The sequence below is a fragment of the Labrus mixtus genome, chromosome 18 (assembly GCF_963584025.1).
Source record: "Labrus mixtus chromosome 18, fLabMix1.1, whole genome shotgun sequence".
NCBI lineage: Eukaryota > Metazoa > Chordata > Actinopteri > Labriformes > Labridae > Labrus > Labrus mixtus.
The window spans coordinates 16,707,323-16,729,204 of NC_083629.1; the positions used below are offsets into that span (position 1 = coordinate 16,707,323).

Below are 21,882 nucleotides of genomic sequence, written 5' to 3' on the forward strand. Positions count from 1 at the left end.
ATTTATCTGATTATCAGGGTAACTATACTAAGTTTACTTTATATCATGAAGTCTAGAATAAACTTTCTTTACATTTATATGTAACTGACCCTGAGCAACTTGTAAATAATGACTGTAGCTGCCATGGATGAATGAGGCAGTACTGTGACGATATGGGGTTATACTGAGAATGAACATTTCTGTGTGGCATGTCGTTCAACAAAGGCCACATATAGGTAAAATTAGTTAATTGTTCTAACTGTCTTGACAGTGTTTCTTTCAAGGGTTAGATGGTTGCACTTTGTAGTACTACTACTAAAATGGTGGACATTGGACGTCAGGTCAAGATAAACTCCATATTGGATGAGTTTGAAAATCCTTAATTAATTTCATGATAGTTTTTGAACATTGCAGTTCCTACAATATCTGCACATGGTAATTAAGTTATGGTTGAAAGGAGGGGCTACTTAAGGTTATTCTTACTTGAATAGAAATTATTTTTTCAGTTTTACGACAGGATGCTAACTCTGGTCTCACAAAAGTTAGAAGCATTGTACAAGACAATCAAATTGGACATGAATTGATATGATTATGTTCAAAAATACAAAAGACAATAAAATTACAATAAATCTTAAAATCAGTTAAAGTAGAGTTATAAATAGCAACTACTTTATAGTAAGAAATAAAGCGATGTGGAGAAAATGAATCAATAAGAGGCACGGGAAAATAAATCACCAGGGGTATTTTTGGACAGTTTTTTCCTCCCATCCCCCTCAATGCATTAGAACAGATCACCCACAGAATACTGTCTGTCAGCCTTAACTACCATGGACGTGTAATATAACCGTGAGGGGTGGTGGAGGGGTCACAGCACGCCCACCTTCTCTGCTGGAGATAAAACAATAACGCCAGTAAAACACCGGGAGGTCACCGCGCAGCCACTATACCACTGAGTTTGAAAAAAAAACACAGCCGGCCAGAAATCAGCAGGGAAAGCAGCTTTGATCCACACACAGAAATGCAGACTTTATATTAACATTTGAGGAGTTTAGGGCCTTTTTGCAACAGAAGATGCACCTCTAAATGAGGTGGCTAAGCAGTAAGCAGGGTCATTTCTTTAGATCCTGGATATCATTCTGCTTCCACCGACTCCTGATGATGTAATCTGCTGAAATCAGACATCCATAGGTGTAATAATGTGAGTAAGAACACATGTAAAAATTATATCCAGAAGGTACAGTTCTGTCACAACTGCCAGATTAAAAATTACGCTCACAACTTTTTATCATTAAAATCACCATAAACATCGGAGCTAAAAGTACAAATTGTGATCTTCCCACATAATGTTAAGACTATAAGAACCGAAACCTATACATTGAACTTAAAATCGAAATGTTATTGCCACTATTATTTCTGTTTTTCAGTTTAAAACTGTTCTTTGCCGTACCAATGTCCCACGTGATTGGTGGGTGCGCCCCATGTTCAGGTGGCTCCTTTCGCGCATGTCATTCCCCCCTCTCTCCTGAATTCCAACTCTATCCACCTGGACTGTTTAGTCCCTTAGAAAATTAGATAAAGTATTAAGTGGTAAGCTATATTTTAAAGGGACTAACAACTGTCAGGCATTTTATGAAAAACGTACTTCAACTGACTAGGCAAGTTGTAGCTAGCTGCTAATTTTGATGTATTTTTCTTTCCCTTAGAAGTTCCTCACAATATTATGTTGTTCGAACACAATTAAATTGTTTAAACATTCCTTTCTATTGATTAAGTGACTCAATTAGACTATAGTCTTGCCCCCTCGTCTTACACTGTTGCCCATTAGAAAAGACATGGAAGTAAAAATGAGTCATTGGACAGGAGCAAGATCTGCTAGCTAACATTCAAGCTAACCTAACTATCTTACATGTTTTAAACAGACTCTATAGGCTTCATTGCCTTATATCTGCCAAAAACCTGACCACATGGAAAACGTATTATCAAATTTAAACCAAAGCATTGTCCCAACATCAAACATCAGCTCATTATCAAAAGTGTTCTGAAATAGATTTGAATCACAAAGACAGCTGGCTCTGTGGAAAAATGAAACTGATGAGACATCAGGAGACCCAGTGAGAGGGTTATTGACAAAAATGGGGAGATTTAATTTCCAGACTCAAACAGAATAGATTATTTTCTTCTCCACAGTCTACTTATCTTATAATAACCGTGCCAACACTTCTGTAGATGCCTGAATCAATGACTAGATTCAATTTTGAATCCAAGGAGTAAAGTCCATCAGGAACAACGCTTAGAGACATTTTCTGTTAACAGTTCAATTTTCCAATTACTCACAAAGACTTCAAAGGTCCAACACAACTTTCACAAGATAATGTAAGGATATTATGTCAGCATTAGGCTGCTCTAAAGTAATCAGTACACTGATATTGACAGCGGCTAAGTGGAAGAAAAGGGAAAACATGACTGTAGTCTAGAGCCTCGAGCGTAACATGTTTCATCCTTGTGGAGCTCTGAGGGCAAAGTGCCGTTTGATATCAAAGAAGCAGACACATCAAGACGTTTCAGCACCTCATTACTGACTTTCAAGGGGGAATGTTTGAAAGAAGTTGATGCTGAATCAACTCAATAAAGAGTGGGAGACTGGGAGTTTTAACTCTCTAATAGTTTTGATAATCTTGTTGTTTTTTCTCGCTGATGAAATTATTTCTATGCAGAGTTTAATGTAAGAAGGATCATTTAGTTACTAAGTGGTTTAGGCCCTTTAGGAAGGGCCACACGACAAGCAAGTTCTGTGAATTTACGAAGAAAGAGGAAAAAAAATGTGTCCAATATCAATCAATCATTATTTGTATAGCGCCAATTCATAACAAGTGTTATCTCGAGGCGCTTTAAAAAAGAGCAATAAAAGACCATACTAATTTTTAAGAAAAATGGGATAAGGGGAGATGGGATAAGATGCAGAAAGGATTTATATTTATTTATAGATTTATATATATCCACACGCCGCTGAGGTGGAGTTGTAGGCCATGCATGAATAAGGACAGTGGTGGTTATATTCCACTTGTATAAGTGTGATGTCAAAACAAACTGCATTTACAATGAGAATGGACTTCAACATGACTTATGACACGCCTGTAGTCCAGCAAATAAATCTTTATTTATAAATACTTGGTTTTATTTGGAGGGGAAGAGAAAAGGAGCAGTTGGTATTTATAAAGTATTGATTATCACTTTTTTGAGTGAAAAGAACTTCACACAATTGATTCAAAATAGCAACTTCTGTTCATATTAAAACTGGTCTGGAATGGATCTTCTGATTTATAAAGCTCTCTAGAGAATAGTCTGTTTTAATAATGAAGTTCTGCTGTTTTGTTAAACTGCTTCAGGGTGAACAAAAGGAGTACATTTAGAACAATAAATGGCAACTTTTTACTTTTTGCTTTGTCATTTCATTAAAGACTTTGAGTGTGTCCCAGTTTGGGTCTGATGAAGTGGATCATATTTAGTTGTTTTGTTCTACATTTCTAATGTGAGAGTTGTATGGGAATGTTAAATTCATCAAGTGTTCTAGTTGCAGCATGAAACCCAAAACGGTTTTCAACTCATCTTTTGATGCCTGAACTTCATCACTTAAGTTTTGGCCGTATGTTTAGTGATTTTAATCTTAATGTTTTACTGCTGTGTATCAGCAACACTACTTTTTTTTAACTAATGTAAGCACAAAATCTGTGTAAATGTATTTATTTACTCTTTAAAAGAGGAAAAGTGTGTACTCAGCTTTGTTGCAACAAGCCAGCTGATATGTTGTGTTCAGGTACGTCTGGATTTTGGAATAGTCCCACCAGCACTCTCAACCCAGAAGCAGTTATTAGACATCACACAGTCGACAAGTGCTGATGGCTGTTGAATTTGTAGAAAAATAAGGCCATACTTTAAATCATTGCTTGAATATTTGTAAAAATTTAAATAAAAATACATGTCTGGTCCTAAAATATAGTCATCGATTTAAAGATGATAAATTGGAGTCTATATTTATTCACCACTGTGCTGCCATTCAGCAGCTGTCATATTGGGATTGTTTCATACTTTAATAAGATGTAAAGCATAATGCATGTTGAAAAGCCAAACCCCCAAAATTAAACCCATAAATGAAAGCCAAACTCTTGCATACAGTATTTATGATATCATTTAAATCAGGGTCTGTTGACAAAAAAAGGCAATTTTCAACAGCTGAAACTCTCCAAATCCAAAAGGATGAGTAATAAAAAAAATCACCCCCTGTATGTACAGTGTGTGTGCCGATAACGACGTAAGCTAACCAGAGCACAATCCTCTTTGAAACCAGAGTTTAAACATGTTTATTTCTGCTGTCATGTGAACAGGACTTCTGGTCTGTCGGAGCCAGCCCCAAGTTGACACTCCAGGAACTGTTTTTTTTTTTTCAATATTGCCGTCCTTTTTCTACACCGGAGGTTGCTTGGTTTATTAGTTAAGGGACCATGTCAAATATTAAATAAAATGAGTGAGGTTTTAGATCAGGATTTTCATACCTTAAAAAAAAATCCAAAACAGTGAATATACTCTACTTGAAATGGTGTGTTCACAAATAACTGAGAGAGTATTCTTTACCTGAAAGGAAAAGAAAAAACTGGAGCATGTTCGATGAATGTCAAGGACCTTAAAAAATCCATAATCATGGATTTGTAGGCACTTGTGTGGTTTCTGGGAGCACTTTTTTGACTTTCTCTGCCAGTGCACGAGGCAGCCAACTGCAAATACCCTCAAGGAAGTGGAATCGATAAAGAGTTACAGGAACTTTCCTTGACGGTTAAGGTTCTACTTCGACGGATTTAACTCCTCTTAAGGGACCCAATTTTTCGTTTTCCCTGAAAAGAAAACAGTTGTGGATAAAAATGTCTTATTTATCTGCCTATAAAAGTGTTTTAATTCTTTTGATACATTGTGCGTCAGTAGATAAAAATCCTCCCTCTTTAGAAATGGGCTAAAAACCCTGAGCTTTTTATGAAGATTGAGTTATTTTGACACCCTGCATGGTTTAAATTAATCTGTGCTATTATTGAGAAAGCTCATATTTCCTCTGTGTTTGCACTGAATGATGGTATAGATCGTTCACCAACAACAATCTCACAAATCTGTTCTCAATTCATTGTTATTGAATCAGTCATCTAGCTCAGCTATTCCAGCTATTTTCAAAGGAGACCCCCCCACCCTCCGAATTGCATCTACAAAAAGGTTTGGAACATAAACTGTATATATAAACGTGACGGAAGTCTGAGTGATGTCACCCGTTGGTTTCTGAGGAGCTGTTTGAAAGCCCATCGATGGCAGTTGCCATATTGGAAATGCTGACTCAATCTTTTAGTTAAGCTTGAAACAGTCAAAGAGCTGGAGCTGAGGCGAGCCTTAAGCCTCCTGACAAACTGCTACAACACGGTCGCTTGCATTTAGATCCCTCACTCCCCGAATTATACATAACTCTTATCCTTCATAGAATAAAAAACAGGTTAGTTATTAAAATATTCACTCCCCTTACACTGTGGGCTGATAATAGCATGAACTAATCAGACCAAAAATCATTTTTTGTAGCAGGCCGGCTGAAAACATCATGTTCATTTCTACTGTCATAACAGACATTTTAAAATGGGTTGTGTATGGGACTCACGGGTCTTTTGGTGCCCACCTCAATTGGACACTCGAGGAGCTGCAGTCTTTGACACTTCAGGATTGGCCTCATCTTTCAACACTGGAGGTTGCTGCTTGTTTTTGAACCAGCAGACGAGCTGAATCTGCACGCTGAACGATACACAGTCAAAGCTGAACACATGCACGTTTAATAAGCATGTTTGGATCGTTAAAGTCGGACTGTGAGAAATTGAAGAATGATGTTTCAAAAAGTAGTTTCTATTTTCCAAGAGAGCCCAAAGAAAAGCTTGCAGTGCATCCATTGAAAATAGTTTGACTATTGTTGATTTCATGAAAATAGATGCAAGCTGAGAAAATCAACACTTTTGACATAAAAATTTCTCAATATTTGAAAATTATTTGTTACATTTTTTTTTTTATAACTTCATAATCCTCTTTGTCAGCTGTTTACGCACTCGATACAAAAAACAAAGATACAAACTCAACTATTGCACATCATGATTGACACTAAAATTAAGTTTTTCTGGAGTCATTGAGCTTGAAAAGCTCCTTTTCTTCAAACTGCAAGGAGAGAGAAAAGACTTTCACACTTCTACTTCTCACCAGCAGTAATTAAATATGTTTCCAGGAGAAACTGCCGGCACAAACCCCACGAGTAGACGGGTGTCTCTTAGGTAGACTGTGTGTGTCTCCTTCTCTGTTTTAGGAGACGTTAATGGGGATAAGCATGTGCTCCATCCTTGCACAGAAGTGAGGCTTCACGTGTGCGTGTAGAGCTGTAGGTGGGACATCTGAAGCTTTGACAGGATAATTTCTTCTCCCTGTTTCCTTTGGCTCACCGCCTGCACTCGCCATCCAGGGGAAACTAAGCGTGATAATTCTGCTGTCTGCCGGTAATTGGCCTCAGAGAGTAAGAGCCTTTAACGCCACAAAGGTGGTGTCAGGGAAATGTCTGTTTGGATTAGCTGGACGGATTAAGAAAAGAAAGGGCCGACAGGTAAACAGCTACCTGTTGAGAAAATAACATCAAACTCACAAGGTTGAAACACAGAAAAACAACAGCAAAGCTTTCAAAAATCTAATCAAACCATTCCAAACTGTTCAAGTAGCTTAATGGGATTCAGAGGTGTTAAACTGGGATTTAAGATGATTTCATTTTACACTGATCCTCTCAGAAAGCAGCAGTCTGGAGCTGCTAATATCAATTCTGGTCACAAGGACTGAAAGAACGAGAAAAAGGGAGACTAAGGGAGAAATAGGACAAGCAAAAGGAGAAGGAGAATTCATGAATATTACCTGAAGTGTCTTCAAAGGTTCAGCTGCAGGACAGGAACAGCGAAAGTGTTCATTTTTTTTTTCAATCTATGACTGACTTCTGACTGAGCAGATCGTGAAATAAGAAATAAACCTGCAGAGAAAAAATAGTTTCTCAGACATACAGTAAGTGAATATACATAGTGTTAGTCTTTATGTTTAACATTAACTGTCGAACTCTATGGCTTTTTGAGCGATACAAAAGCCTGAGGGAAAGTCTGAATGATGCACTCCTCTAACCTGCACACAAACACAGCAAGGCAAAAGAGTCTTAAACAATTATATGCAAATGACACTATTCTGCATTTGGCATTTGCAGAAGGTTCAATTCAGCAGTCAACTAAAGAGTAATATTCAAATGACTGAATATTCTTGCAGGCCTACATAGTGTATGTCAAACCCTCTTTTTTCTTTACTTATACAGTCAGATATTTTCATCATATTACCTCTTCTGTAAAGGGGATAACACTAAAAGCTTACTATGCAAAGATCATGGTCCGAATCTAAAATGTTGCCAGGTCAAAAGTAAACCAGGTACCTTTGTGTAGTATCAGTATGTAGTACAGGAAAAGGAACCTTGACTGGCCAATTTTCAATATAAAACAGCAGTTCAGTGTTTTCAACGTCCTGAGCATCAGTTTGATAACTTTGTGTGGACAAAGCGGTAACTCTCCTCTTTTTGCTGATCTTGTCCTGTACATGAGTACATTTTAACAAGTCATCTAATTTATTTCCTTACTGCCAAACATTTCATTCACCATGATTCTTTGTAGTGGAAAATGGCAGCCTGCTGTAGAACATTTGGGCAGACACCTTTTTTTTTGTCTTTTTTAAAAAGTTTCTGACTTTTTTTTCTCAGAGTTTAAAGACAGATCTTGGAGAATAAAAAGCTGAATTCTGACTTCCAATTTAGAAATCTGTGGAAAAAAAGTCGGGACTAAAATACATACAGCATTGGGATATAGCCTACACAAAGCCGCCAGTTGACCGTAAACATTTTTAGGAATTAATAACTTATCTTTTCAGGCCCTCTTAAGCATGTATCGCAATGCCTGAAGAGATTAAAAAAAAAGGGAAATCTGACCTTTTTTTTTGCATGAAAATGTATAAGAGCAATGAAAGTCAATCCCGTGAGCGTGAGTTATATCACAGCTTTCTATCATTCTTAAAGACCGAATATAACCACATGACTTTTTGGAGGACAGCTTTGATCTCAGCTGGTGTATCAAATCCTCTAACCTGAGTGGTTTACCTTGGGAAATGATTCATCTCATTTTGACCCTTGGTTTTCGGGTGCTCTTGTATCTTACTTACAGGCGAACAGCTCAGCGGTAAAGTGGAAGGTGAAGATTTGTCCTGCGGCAGAGAAAGCGCATCCTCTTTGAGTTTTCTCAGCTCCAGCTGGGTGCTGATACAGATCAATACAGGATCATTGATTTCTTAATGCCCCCCCCCCCCCCCCCCGTCCCCTTTGGAAACTGAGTGAAGGGGAACAGAGAGACAAACAGGAAGCCCACAGAGAGTAATCCCAGACGGCTGTTTATTATTCTCACACTACAGTTTAGGTGCAGCTGTAAAACAATACATGAGTCAGTGTGGGATTTCAGTGCTGCTCCCTACCATTGCTTTAACAAAACAGTAGAAATTTATCACATTCCAGTAGAAAAACGAGAACGTTTCGTTTCCTGAAGGGCCCCGTTTATTAAAACCATCCACAGTTTTATGACTGAATCCAAGCTGAAGTTGAGATGAAAAATTAATCCTGGAGAGAAAAACTCTGCCTGTTTCTCTCCAATAAAACAATATAAAAGAATCTATCTTTAGAATGCCTTCCATTACTTACTAGTGTCATTTTCAATGCAATATGCAGAATCGAATCAAGCCAGAGGATAACTTTAATAAATGAGGCCCCTCGGTCGTGCCCACAAGTCCCCAGAGAGGTGGATTACATCGTGTGAAAGTCAGTCGGCACGACGCAGACCGACCTTACATCATCAGCATGCTGAGGAGAGCAAGATGGAGTTATAAGAGAGAGGAGATCAAAGAGAGGGGAGAAAAGAGGGTGAGAAAAGGAGGATCAGAGGGGTGAAGGTGGAGAAAGGAGAGGGGACCCTCAAGGAGGAAATCAAGAGATGCAGAAGGAGAGAAGATTTGTTTTTCAAAGGAGAGACGGGGTGGAAGAGGACCTCCGAGTTCAAGATGGAAGGAGATAAAGGGAAGGAGAGAAGAAGAAAAGCAGGACTCTAAGAAAAGGAGAGGTCTTACTCGTACCAAAAAAACGGGGACAAAAACAAATAATCAGTCTCAGCTCCTAGTTAAAAAGCTGGGAGAGTAAAGAAGGGACAGCGACTGGAGGGACGAGGGTTGTTGTACATTCAAGTGGCAAAGCTGAAAAATCCTGTGCTGAAAAAGTGTGTGTGTGTGTGTAGGGCTCATGTTACATGACTTGCCCTTCATTCTTCTGTCAAATAAAAAAAAGAAGAGGAGGAGGAGCAGCACATCCTGACATGTCGCAAAGATTCAGCTGATCTTTTCGCTGACAGGATATTTCTTAAACTCGTCCCGCACAACTCTCTGTCCTGCACGTCGTGTTCTGAAACTGCTGAGGGACAGTCTTTATACAGTTGAACATTTGAAAATAGAATCTGTGAATTGCAAATCTAAAATTGTGGACTTTTTGTGGAGCAAGTCTTACTCATCACTTTATAACCAAGTTATACTCTATGCAAAAAGGGGGGGGGGGGGGGGTTCTAACATCTGCAACAGGTTTGCAGATGTGCCCAGGATAGAGTGTTAAAATGTGTTTCAGTCCAACCAGCTGATGAATTTTAAAGTGTATAACGATGTTTGAATTGGAATGAAATTTAAATATTCCATTAAAAAAAGCAAAATATAAAAATAAAGAAGAATAACGTTTTCTTTATCATTAACTAAGCAGAAAAGTTTTCTATTTCAAATGAATTCAAATTATTGCCTGTGACTCATTTTCTCACAGATGGGTCGGGAGGTTTGTTAGCCTGATGTTAACATATTGGAAATTGCCGTTGGGAAAAAAAAGGAAACATTTTTATCATGTAGAAAGAGATAAAAGTTGCACGAACACTTCCATGTTTTTTTTTATAAATGAATTCATCAACTATTCAAATATTCGATAATCATGACCTCTCCCTTAACAAAACAGAAGCTATATTAGACACTGAGCACTGAGCTATATCAGAGAATCTATTGGAAGTCCTTCAATCTGTTATCTACAATACATTTCCTGTTCAGGGCTGCTGGGGGGCTGGTGCTGATCCCAGCTGTCATTGGGCAAGTGGCAGGGTACACCCCTGGAAAGATCATCAGTCTGACATACAAACAACCAGTCACACTCACACTCACGCCTACAGACAATTTAGAGTCACCAATAAACCTAAGGAGCATGTCTCTGGACTCCGAGAGGAAGCCGGAGTACTCAGAGCGGACCTACGCATGCACGAGGAGAACATGCAAACTCCACACAGTAACCTTACCAACAGGGGGACGAACTAGGATCTGTCTTTCTGTGAAGCAACAGCGCTAACCACTGTTAGCGATAGTTAGTTCTCATAAATCTTTGTTAGACAATATAAATCTTTCTACAATAGTAAAATAAAATGATAGTATATTGTAATTCCTGCTGCTCAGAGGTAGGCTACTATCCGTGCGATGAAGTCTTTTTGGTGATTTTGTCAATCATGTGATATGAGGCGTGACATTTTCGAATAAAAAGTAGATGGAGTACTATGATAATGTGATTTATTGTTGAATTTCTCCAGTGCAGGTCTCTCTCAGTGGTAAGGAGATTTTTGTTGGACATTTCTGTTTTACAGAACGGTGACATGTTCAAGAGCGCTGACTGAAGATATCTTTAAAAGTTTTAGAACTGTAGACATCCTCTGACATGCCCTCGGTCATTTCTCATCCTGTATTATTGCTTCTGTTTTTGTCGTCTAAACTTCAGTTTCATCATGATATGACGTCAGCGACAGCTGCATCTGCAGGCCACTGTCAGAGAGAATCTAACTGAGGGGAAATAATCAACCCAGAGACTCTTCCCAGAGTCACACAGGGATGTGATAAATCTGTCATATTTGGTGCATTCCGGGCAATATTTTGTAATTGGACCCAGAATTCCTCCTCCAGCTCTGTCAGTCAGTGATTTCCTGGCTCCACAAAAGGCTTTTTACATTTCAGAGAAAAGAGTCTGCTGCCAAATGAGAGCGAGGATCAGTGAGCGGTGCCCAGTTGGTCAAACTACAAAAACCTTGATAAAAAGGAGCGCAAACCTCAAAAGCTACCATCTGCAGACCTAGAGAGACATAAGCTTTCACTGCAATGCATTATGTTCCATTTTCTGTTATTGTCGTCAGGGAAACTGATTGTTTTAAGGCTGTATTATTTTAATTATAGTGCGCTAAATGTGTAAAACTGATGCTAGATGTAAGAGGTTTGATATATTGATGTATTTCATTAACTGGTGTATAATATGTACATCCATTATGTACAAAAAGTGTACCAAGTGTATGTTTTAAAAGGAGTTTTTCTTTAAAATTGAGTCAAAAAGTTATTTCTGGATACAAGTTAAGGTTTTTGAAAAGTTTCTTGAACACATATTTAACTATTACAATGAATAATAGTTGCATGATGACTCATTGAAAGACATGCAGACCTGTTTCCATTAACAACTGGACTCATTAAAAGGAGAGTCACTGAACTCGCTGGTTAGAAAAGGTCTCCACGGGTCAAATATACGGGATCCAATTAAAAACTGATCCATGGTTTGCAAATCCTCACCTAATGTGCTTCTAAAGGTACCGGAGGATAATTAGTCCAGGTCTGAACTGATCACAGAGAACACCGACACAAGCAATCGCAGCAGCATGTAGGTCCTCGGACATTGTGGGAAAGAGATCGAGTACGTCATTTCTACTGAGGAAAGGCCGCCAAAAATGTTTGGAAGTTGGAATTATTGACAAAAGCCAATATAGAGTAATTTTCTAGCCATAGCAAATATAAGTTTTTTTTTTTCCTACATTAGCTTTATCTATAATTTCTTTCTTCCACTCAGTACAATTATATTGTTTTGGGGGTTTTGGTATTTAGGTTCTTATTTTTAATATTTTGGTTCCTGTGTAAAGAAACTTTGGGCTGCATATGCTTATGAGGCATGAGTGTTTTAGCCTTATAATCTAAAGCGTTTTGTAGTTTGACCAAAAGGCGGCGCTGAAGGGAAGTCTGTATCATTACACCAACATTGGAGGAAGTTTCTGACTCGTCTTTAAATCAATCTAAGCCTGTTAACTGTTAGTTTGCTAACTTTGGATAAAGAACAAGCTTTAGCATGTACATTTTAACATTTTAGCATTTTGGCATGCTAACATTTAGCTTGAAAAAACTAGCAATTAGCATTCTTGCACGTAGTGTGAGGGGATTTAGTCATCTGTCAGTTAATTCAGAGGCATTTCATTTAGAAGTGAAAATCTTGAAGTGTTGTTCTTGCCAACAGGAAACTCATCAAGGTTATAACTATTTATGTGTGTTGAGAAAATAGTCGGAAGAAAAAGATTTTGCTACCAATCATTGGGTAGATTAAGTCGATACGTTTTGGGGGGATACTAATAACTGATATCTCCTCGACACAAACATACAAATCCTTAATCTCTCAATATGTGTTTTAATTAGTAATTAGTTTTAATAGGTTTTCCTATTGACACTATATAACAGGGAGCATTTAGAATCCATCAGAATCAGCCACTTTGCAGCTGTAAGGTATAAGCAAATGTTGCATAGCTTCGCATGAAATTCAACGTTAGTCATGTCAGTTAGATTAAGAGATATGAAGCATACTGGTTTGTGATGTAGCCATCATGGAAATCCTAAAATGTCTGTATCCAAAAACATGTACTGATAAGCTCCTGAGCAAGGCACTTAACCCCTGATTGTTACAGGGGATCTGCTCAGAGAGCACCAGCAGAGAGAACGAGAGCTGTACTGGTTTAGGAGTGGGAAAGTGAAGCAGGTTGGTACTGAAAACGTGCTCTTTTGCGGAAGATGTCATTTCTATAAATAAATAAGAAACGCTCTAATTTGCACAGCAGAAGCCATTAAAACGGTTTGCTTTCCATATTGTTCCAGAGAGTAACAGGATTGGCATACCGTGACAGAAATCTCATGTCTGAACTGGTGGGATTTTATGTCAATTAGCAAATACATGGTTATTAATGTTCATCATTTTCCAGCCTGTTGCCATCAGAGAAACAAAAGCTGAGTGAAACATCCTGATAGATTCCAAGTGGTTTAGTGGAACGTTTTGGAAGACAAGCTTCTGAGCAAATTGTCTTTTTTTTCATCTGGATGCCAACTTGACATGTTAACAAATACCTCATGGCTTATTTCTTATGTCCGGACCAGACTATACAATATGTGTCTTTCAAAATGAGCTAATAAATGATGGTTTCTTCTTGTTATTCCATTAGGGAAAAGAGGTGTTTTCATGCTACATCCGCTAATGTACACATTTCCATTTACTGACATAGTAAGTCAATGTGATGCGCTGTTTTGTGTTCTGTAGAGCTATGTTAAAAATGTATCTCTGCTTTTGTGGCATAAAAATCTCGGAATACATTTGTATTTATTAAAATGGTCTATTCCTGTTCTAGCAATCCAGTCACCTTTTGTGCCCTGGTTGCCTCGGGGGGGAAAAGCCTTAAAACTTCCCATCATTACTTTGAGCCTGCTATAAAACCTGTCTCAATCTCTGTTTGTTTGATTTGTCATCTCTTCCTCATCTTCCTCGTATAGCTCTATCTTTCAGTTTTTCATCTCTTTAAGACATTAGAGGCATTCAAAATGTATCCAATAACATACATTTTGGAGGTCGTATTGACCTCCTATAAGACAATACGACCCTTACTTCCCACCCATCTGTTGAGTTTGAGCCCCTCAATTCCACCAGTTTTCTCCTACCTCTTCATTCACTCACACTGTAGAAGAAGAAATTACATGAATCTAGTACTTTAAACGACTCCATGATGGCTACCGTACATCTGTGTTCTGCTTTATTCTTTTTATTTTGCTTAACCTAACATGATCGTATATGTGTTGTGTGCAGGGTGGGTGGGGTGGGGTGGGGTGGGGGGTGGGGTGGGGGGTGGGGGGGCAGAATCTAAATCTCCAAAGACCGGAGCTATCGACAGATCTGCCTCCTGTGAAGCAAAGTCTCTCCGGACCTTCAGGGTTCACATCAAGAGGTGTCTTCTCAACGTGCATGTGTATGCATGAAGAGCGAGTGTGTGTGTGTGTGCGAGTGTGTGTGTGTGAGAGAGAGAGAGCTTACACATTTATACGCAGCTATGTATGCAATCTGGAGCATAAAACTGCTCTTCTGCATGCAGATTTAGAAAACTGATATAAGAAATATAGAATTCTATTTTTTATTACTCAAGTGTTTTGTGGTGAAGCTGCTGTCATTAATAGAATTCATAGCAATGCTGGCTGGTTCAGACTAATGTGTACGGTGCCGGGGCTGTGGGATTACATGTCACTGTGCTGAGCGTACTTTTATGTGAACTGAAACTCGGTTTTATTTCCCCAAAGCCTTCTCGTCATCCCAGCTTTACACAAAGTGCATTCTGCCATCCCTGATTCATGCATTCCTTCGTTCACCAACATGACAACAGGGGTATAATATTCTGAATATTCTAGCGGTGTACCCGAGCGATGCATAGACACATAGAGGATTCTAACAAAATAAACATTTAAGGGTTTAGCGGACATCAAACCGAGGCCATGGACGTTTTGGTAATCAAAAATAGAAATCATTATAAGAAGCAAAATCACTAGTTGATATAAAACGTACCAGAAAGTTTCTTCATCTGTTGGCAAGAGGGCAAGGCGAGAGCTTCTACTTCGTCTCACGGGCAACAAAAAAGGAAGTACTTTTCTATTTTTCTACTCATTAATGTTCCATGCACATTTCCTTCGCTAGTAAACCCTTTTGTTAAATCAATGTTTATAGTGCTACCAGTATGCAAACCCTGAATGTCCACATAGTAAATTATCAATGAAAAATATTTCATATGTACAGTGTAGCTCAATAAAATGTCTTTAAATTCCATTTGCATGCAGTCAACTGCATAATATACAGGCAATAAGTACGTTGTTTCTTTGGCAGGCCAGAATCCAGCTGGACATGCATAGAGAGGTATGTACAATCAGAAAACGGCTCCAGGCCAACGAGGAGCTTAAACTCTCACATGATCTGGAGATAAAAGTCTGTGTGCAAATGTAAGCGAAGACAGTTTGTTAGCATCGCCAGTGGTGCACTGTGGATCTGACAGAGCCGGAGGCCCCAAAAAACGAGCAAACCTTGATCTAATAAATGTGATCGTAGTGGAACAACCTGCATTATCACTGTGTATTCAAGTATTCACTTTACACCACTGGTTAAGCTTCCTTCAGAGCCCGTCGTCCTTCTCCGAGTCCGGAGAAACAGGCCTGGAAACGGTGAAAATGTCCTGACGTTGTATTTTGGTTTTGGGTGTGATGGAGGCCGATGGCACGATCGCGTTCGGCCGCTTTTTGTCTGACAGCAGTTTGATAATCTCAGCTACCTGTCTCTCCAGGGCGCCCAGACGGCCTCCCAGACTCTGGATGTCCCCCCTGAGCTCCAGCCGCGTTTCATGGAGTGCGGCTTGCAGCGCCTGCTCCGGGATGGGGCAGAAAGGGTGAGGGGACCCCGCTCCTCCTGGGAGAGGGCTGTGTAGGAGGGGGGTGACTGCAGCAGGGGTCCTCGCCTCCCCCGCTCGGTCAATCCGCAGCTCACTCTTGGTGATGCCGCTGTCGCAGGAGTCCGTCTTACGCAGGGGGTTACTACTCGACACCCCTCCCTCCTCCACATCCCCGCCCCCTCCTGCTTCCTGACCTTTACCCTCCTGGGAGAGCATCTCTACGGAAACAGCCTTGACGTTGTTGTTCAGCCCCTCCTTCCTGGCTTCCACTGGAGCCGTGTTGTTTTTCAGGCGCATCCAGCCGCTGGCCTTAATGGCCGGCTTCACCAGCGCGGGGCTGGTGCTGACTTTGAGCCTGACTGTCTGCTCGTCCCCCCCTCCAGCAGAACTGGGCTGCAGCTCCATGATGTCACAGTTGTTCTGCTTGGCGGGGGGCTCGCCGGGGTGACTGTACGCCAGCGAGCATTGCATCGGCGTGACCTGAGACACAGTGAGCACGCTGCTGCTGGGCGGGGCCCCGTTCTGCAGGGAGCAGTGGGGCCGCTGCAGGCTGAGCGGCAGAGAGTGCTGCAGGCTGGAGTGGCCCAGCTGCAGGCTCTGCGGGTGCAGGTGCTGGTGGTGATGCTGCTGCTCCACCTGCAGCTGGTTTTTCTCCAGGTCCACCTGCGAGGCGGAGGTGGCGCCCTGGTTGCGGAGCTCCTTCTGCTGCTTGAACTTCTGGAAGAGCTTCCTCACCGGATGGTCCTGCGGGATGGTGAGCTGCACCTCGTTCTTCGCCCGCTGCCTCTCCTCTTCCTCCTTCTTCACCTCACTGATCTTGCGGAAAATTATCTGCAGGGGGAAACAGAAAAAATAACAACATGGTTCTTATCTGATCACCTATAATTTCATATGAATGCTATGAATAATAATTCCCATTGGTGTTTCAAGTCTGCTGAGCTTGCACATTAATCATTGCAGATAAAGGCTATTTTTTTTCCACATGTAAAAAAAATAGAGTTATTATTATGGAAATCTGTCAGTCTGTCTTAACTACTTCACTTGAGCACATTTCGTGTCAGTTTGGAGTGCACTCAGGTACTTTTGGCTTCTGGATATTCCTGTTAAATTATCCATCAGTGCTCCTACACCTCCTGCTGTATTATTCAGCCGTATTGGCGCCACTCTCTCCTGGCTCCTCTTACACAGTAATTACATTGGGAATGACAGAAATCCCTGCAAGGCAAGCAGCCATCCAACTGCACATTCACATGTTTTCCCTTCTTAAATTGATAATTCTCCCAATAGATGGCAAGCTGTGTTACACTGTTTAAGATAAGGACAGGAAAAAGGGGAGTTGCCAACCTTTCTGTATCCATGAGCCACCGATCATACTGTTTTTACCTCCTGGACTCCTTTCAGTCATCCGTCTATACTTCCTGCTAATGCAACCTCCTGCACTGCACAGAGCTTCCTGAGCCAAACCAAGCGAACTGTGCTCTCAGCCAGAAGAGCAGATATGAGGAGGAGGAGGAGGGAGATGGAGACACCCTGTCAATCATTTCAAATCTCCACGGCTACCTGAATGCGTACACTGGAACATTAACACTTTTAATTAAATCAAATACAACAAGCAGAGCATGATTTGATTCAAAGTAATTGAAAAGTTGGCACCGCTGGGTTTTGTTTGGTTACTTGTCTCGTTTTTTTGGGGGAGAACAATGATTTGACTGTCTTTGTGCACAAATCAGGCAAGAGTCTGTCTTCACTGAGCGGATGACTGTGATGTGATGGGATCAAATACGATTAACTTTTATTAACTAACTATCACTTTGTATTACCTTCAACTACTGCTGTCCCTTCTTGTTAGTAGGCAAACAAGCAAAATACATCAGATATGTCACACAGAAAAAGACAATGTAATTGTTTTTTGCATATAAATCTGGAAAAAAAAGGCAAGAATACCAATAAATACCTCAGGTAGACTTTATTTGGACCTTTTTTTTTTTATCTCAGGAGGCATGACTGACCCAACATTGTACTGTATGTATTTATCTTTAAGCCTTCACTTGCATGTCATTTGAACCAAAATAACTCAAATGTTGTTCGAAAAAGTACGTGAAAAAAGTCAATCTAAAAACAGGCTAAAATACAAATAAATACCTTACCAAAGCTTAATGGTTTGGAAATGGCAGAGTTTTTGAGAAAAAGTTGGTGAGAAACATTAAACGCGTATGATGTTGTCTCAAACCCTGCACAGACAACTACAACACAACAGTTGTACTGGGGTCAGATGGGAACTGAATGTCAGTCGACAGCAGTGAAGGAGAAGTGGAGGTCTGTGCAAGGCTGCACCCTCTAGTGGGTGCAGTGTTTAACAACCATCAAAACATAAAGGAAACATGGGGGTATTGAGCAATGACAGTTAAATTGTTTAAAGGGTACTTTGGTACTTTCATACATAAAGGAAGCATAAATGCGTCTTAAATGGTACCATTGAATAGACCTTGGAAGAAAAACAAACCTGTAAACACACAAAAGATGTTGTAAAAATGCTACTATGTTGGGTCAGTTACGGAGACGGGGTGTGTGTGTGTGCGTGTGTGTGTGTGTGTGTGGGGGGGGGGGGGGAGATATGACAAAGAATCACTATTGACCACATGTGATGAGGACTGTTGTTTAATCCACAGCATTCTGAGTGTGTAATAGCTTCGTCATCATCCTGTCAAATGAATGAGTTCTCAGCCTGGTGTCAGTCAGCTGACAGAAAAATTCAAATATGTCCAATTATGAGTGTCTAGTTTTGGTGCGCTGCTGTCCATTTTTTTGGTAACAATGGTAGAAATGGACCAGCGGGCCGCTCATCATCCTGCTCCTAAAATATGGTGACACTGACATAACAAAAATAGCACTGCTCACACAAGGACCTTATGGATAAAAAGTGTATCTCCATTATCCACACAAACACACCCACACTCTCTTTAAAAAATGTTCTGTCCTCAAGGGCCATTTGGTTGTAATAGATGCTCCGCGGGTAAATTACACTCCATCAATTTCACTGGCTTTTTCCCAAAACTCTACAAGAACAGTCTGTTCTCAACGTCCACTTTCTGGAAATGGTTACCCCCAAGCTTAGAAAATACAAAATAGAATAACAAATCACAAGACAATGACTTTGGAAAAGCATTAGAATATTTTTAATTTACTTAATCGACCACTTTCTTTTTTAAAGTTGTTTTTTATTTGTGAAAGTTTTAGTTCAATTGTGTCACCTGTCTTTCAATACCCGACTTATGTCCGTCACATTTTTTGAAGCATGATATCTCCAACTAGCCTGGAGCATTAACTCTATAGAAATGGATGATGTGTTTCCAACTCCTCAATGTTGTGCAAAAGTGAAGTCAAAAGAACCCCTGCAAAGGGGAACCGACATATTGCACTGATGACTGATTTGGAGTCAGAGTTACTAAAAGACTGCCACATTATTCCATCCGGTCCCTAACCAAATTACAAAATTTAAGTTACTGACAAAACAGCAAAGGTCAGGACAGCAAACCTGCAGAACTTATGTCAGTTTGAAGTAGACATTTCCAATTATGGTGTTGGTGTTTGGCACATTTACTCTTAACGTTTCTCTTCTACTCTGCTATTCTGATTCACATAACACTAGGAACATTTGTCATTTATTAACAGAGCGGTCAATTGAGGCATTATACTTATTTTTTAAAGCACCAAATAACTAACAGAAACCAAACTCCTCAGAAACATTTGCACTTGGACATAAATCAGATGGATAAGAACTAACTTGAAAGGCAGAAACAATATTTGAGAAAAACTTCCTTGACCTGTTCTGATTTTATAGTTTGCCCCTGTGCCATCTGTTAACATGGAGTGGAGCATCAACTGTTTTGGCTTCAGTTTTTGGGAGCTGTTATGCTGGCCGTCGTATCAATTGCCTAAAAGGAATGTCATCAAATTTTACGCAAAGGTCAACTTAGACTCATTGAAACAAAATTGTTTTGGTGTTTAAAAGAGACAAGGTCGCTTTGACAGTAAATCTTTCCCCATGATATCTCAACCACACATGCGGGACATTCCCAAAACATCTGGTTTATTTCTTTCTTTTATCCATCTGAGGAGATGACACCATCCACGATCAATGCATACTGTTACTTGTCTGCTGGGCGGAGACATACAATCACAAGTCTTTCCTGCAGGTTACTAAGTAATAATAAAAACCTAGGAATCTTTAATTGTTTCATCAGAATCAGAAATATGTTATTTACCTCAGGGACAAGTGAGGTGCCTGGATCAAAGAGCTCCGGTAACAGTCTCCTGGCACAAACAGTAGAGAAACTTCACAGGACATGGTGGTCATTATGGTAATGGTTGCCACCTTCACCGGTTACTGCGTACACTCTGACCGCAAGACATCGGGATGAGAGGCCTGACTCATCACATTTAGCCTACTTCCTGCTGACCCAATTATTCCGTCCTTCTGGCTCCTCAGAAGCCCCTGTTCACATGCCTCATTTATAAAGTGAAGTGTCTGTCCCTTGTTACACATGCACAGGATAACAGAGTTACAATGCTGAATGGCTTGATCCTTTCAGTGTCTGACACAAGAGAAGTCATAAGAGATAAGGGAATGTAAAAACTGCTCCTCAGGAAGAACTTATCTGAACAGCTGTCTTATTAACATATTGGTTTTATGGGACATCTTGGCAAAAAGAATGCTCAAATTACATCAGATCATCCATTTAGAGATCTGTCCCAGACCTTAAGAGACCAATCCAACCTCAGGTTTTGCTGTCAATCCAACACTAGCTCATGGCGGCAACCAAACGGCAGGTTTTGACATCAAACTAACGTTGGGTTTTGGCGCCAATCCAATATTAAGTCTCTGACTTAAATCAAACAATGGGTTATATATCGTCAACCTAATGTTGGGTTTTGATGTCCATCTAACGTTAGATTTGGCAATAACCTAATGTCAGTTATGTATATCAGATCAATACTGGGTTTCAACCTCATTCAAAGGTTCTTTACTGTGAAAACCAATGTTGTCTATTTACATCTATCGAACATTTTTAAGATGATTAATATGTATCTAACATAAATTCCTTTCAGACGTCAAGAATTTCAGTGGGGAGTACAGTATATCAGGTAGCTATCAATCTGGACCACACAACCACTAAGAAACACCCAACAAACCTCAAACACAAACCTCAAACACAAATACACATCTGCTGTGTTTCAAAATAAGCCTTTGTGTAACAGATGCTTCCTGTCAGCTCATACACCTGAATCCTTGAAGGTGTGTTCATGAAATATAGCTAATGAAGCCCTGCAACGGCAATGCAGCATTAAACTTTGGACTAACTTTTTTGTAGTTATGTTTCAACTCAAATGTGTAGGTTACAGTAAAAATGTGAAACAAAATATTGAATCTTATGTGATGATCATCAGCTTCAACTTAGCATGTTGTCTATAATTGCAGCACATAGTTCTCTCGACATTTCTGCAGTTTGTTGAACTCTTCACCATGGTAGTTATCCAAGAGCTGACGTGCATTCAGTCCATGTGGGCCTTTCATACTTTCACCTCAATCTCCCATGAGAACCCTGGGGTTTTCTCCTGAGAGCCCCATATGCAGATTTATGGATGCATGTGCTAATGTTGGGAAAAAGATAGATTGCAGGGTCTTGTGGGAAATGGCTATACCACAAACAGACACTAACATGGATCCCTGAAAACATCGTCAAAAATTACACTAGAAAATCAGTTGTTGTTATTGCCTTCTGGAACAACGCATGTATATGATCTGATGTCCAAATGGTCAACATAATATGTGTCCTGCTGATTGTAGAAAACAAACAACATTTTTATGCCGCTCTACTCTTTCTGACAGTAATTTGGAAGAGTTGGTTTTACACATTTACTAATCCTATTAACATCTAATTAATAAGGCTTATAAGTGGATTAACACATCATTTACATGCATATGACCATAACAGGCAAAGACCACATAACTCAGGTACTATCATTACCCAGGAAATCTAATAAAGGGTCTGATTCACACCTGAGACACCAGGTGAAAGAAATTGGCTGATGGGATGCGCAGATCTCTTGATGTAAAAAGTCCATGGTTTTAAAGCTACTTCCGGATTCCTATGATTTGTCTTCTTAGAGTGGA

The 21,882-nt window shown here is 39.9% G+C and overlaps 1 protein-coding gene across 1 annotated transcript in view; it reads right to left on the reverse strand.

Annotated features, from left to right (window-relative positions):
- Window positions 1–14,145: 14,145 nt before the first annotated feature.
- The window catches only part of kcnh5b (potassium voltage-gated channel, subfamily H (eag-related), member 5b), a 131,447-nt gene continuing 123,710 nt past the window's right edge, over window positions 14,146–21,882 (reverse strand). Inside the window, exon 13 of the mRNA XM_061063571.1 lies at window positions 14,146–16,538. Coding sequence (XP_060919554.1) covers window positions 15,435–16,538 — 1,104 coding nt within the window. The 3' untranslated portion in view covers window positions 14,146–15,434. The remainder of the gene's footprint in view (window positions 16,539–21,882) is intronic.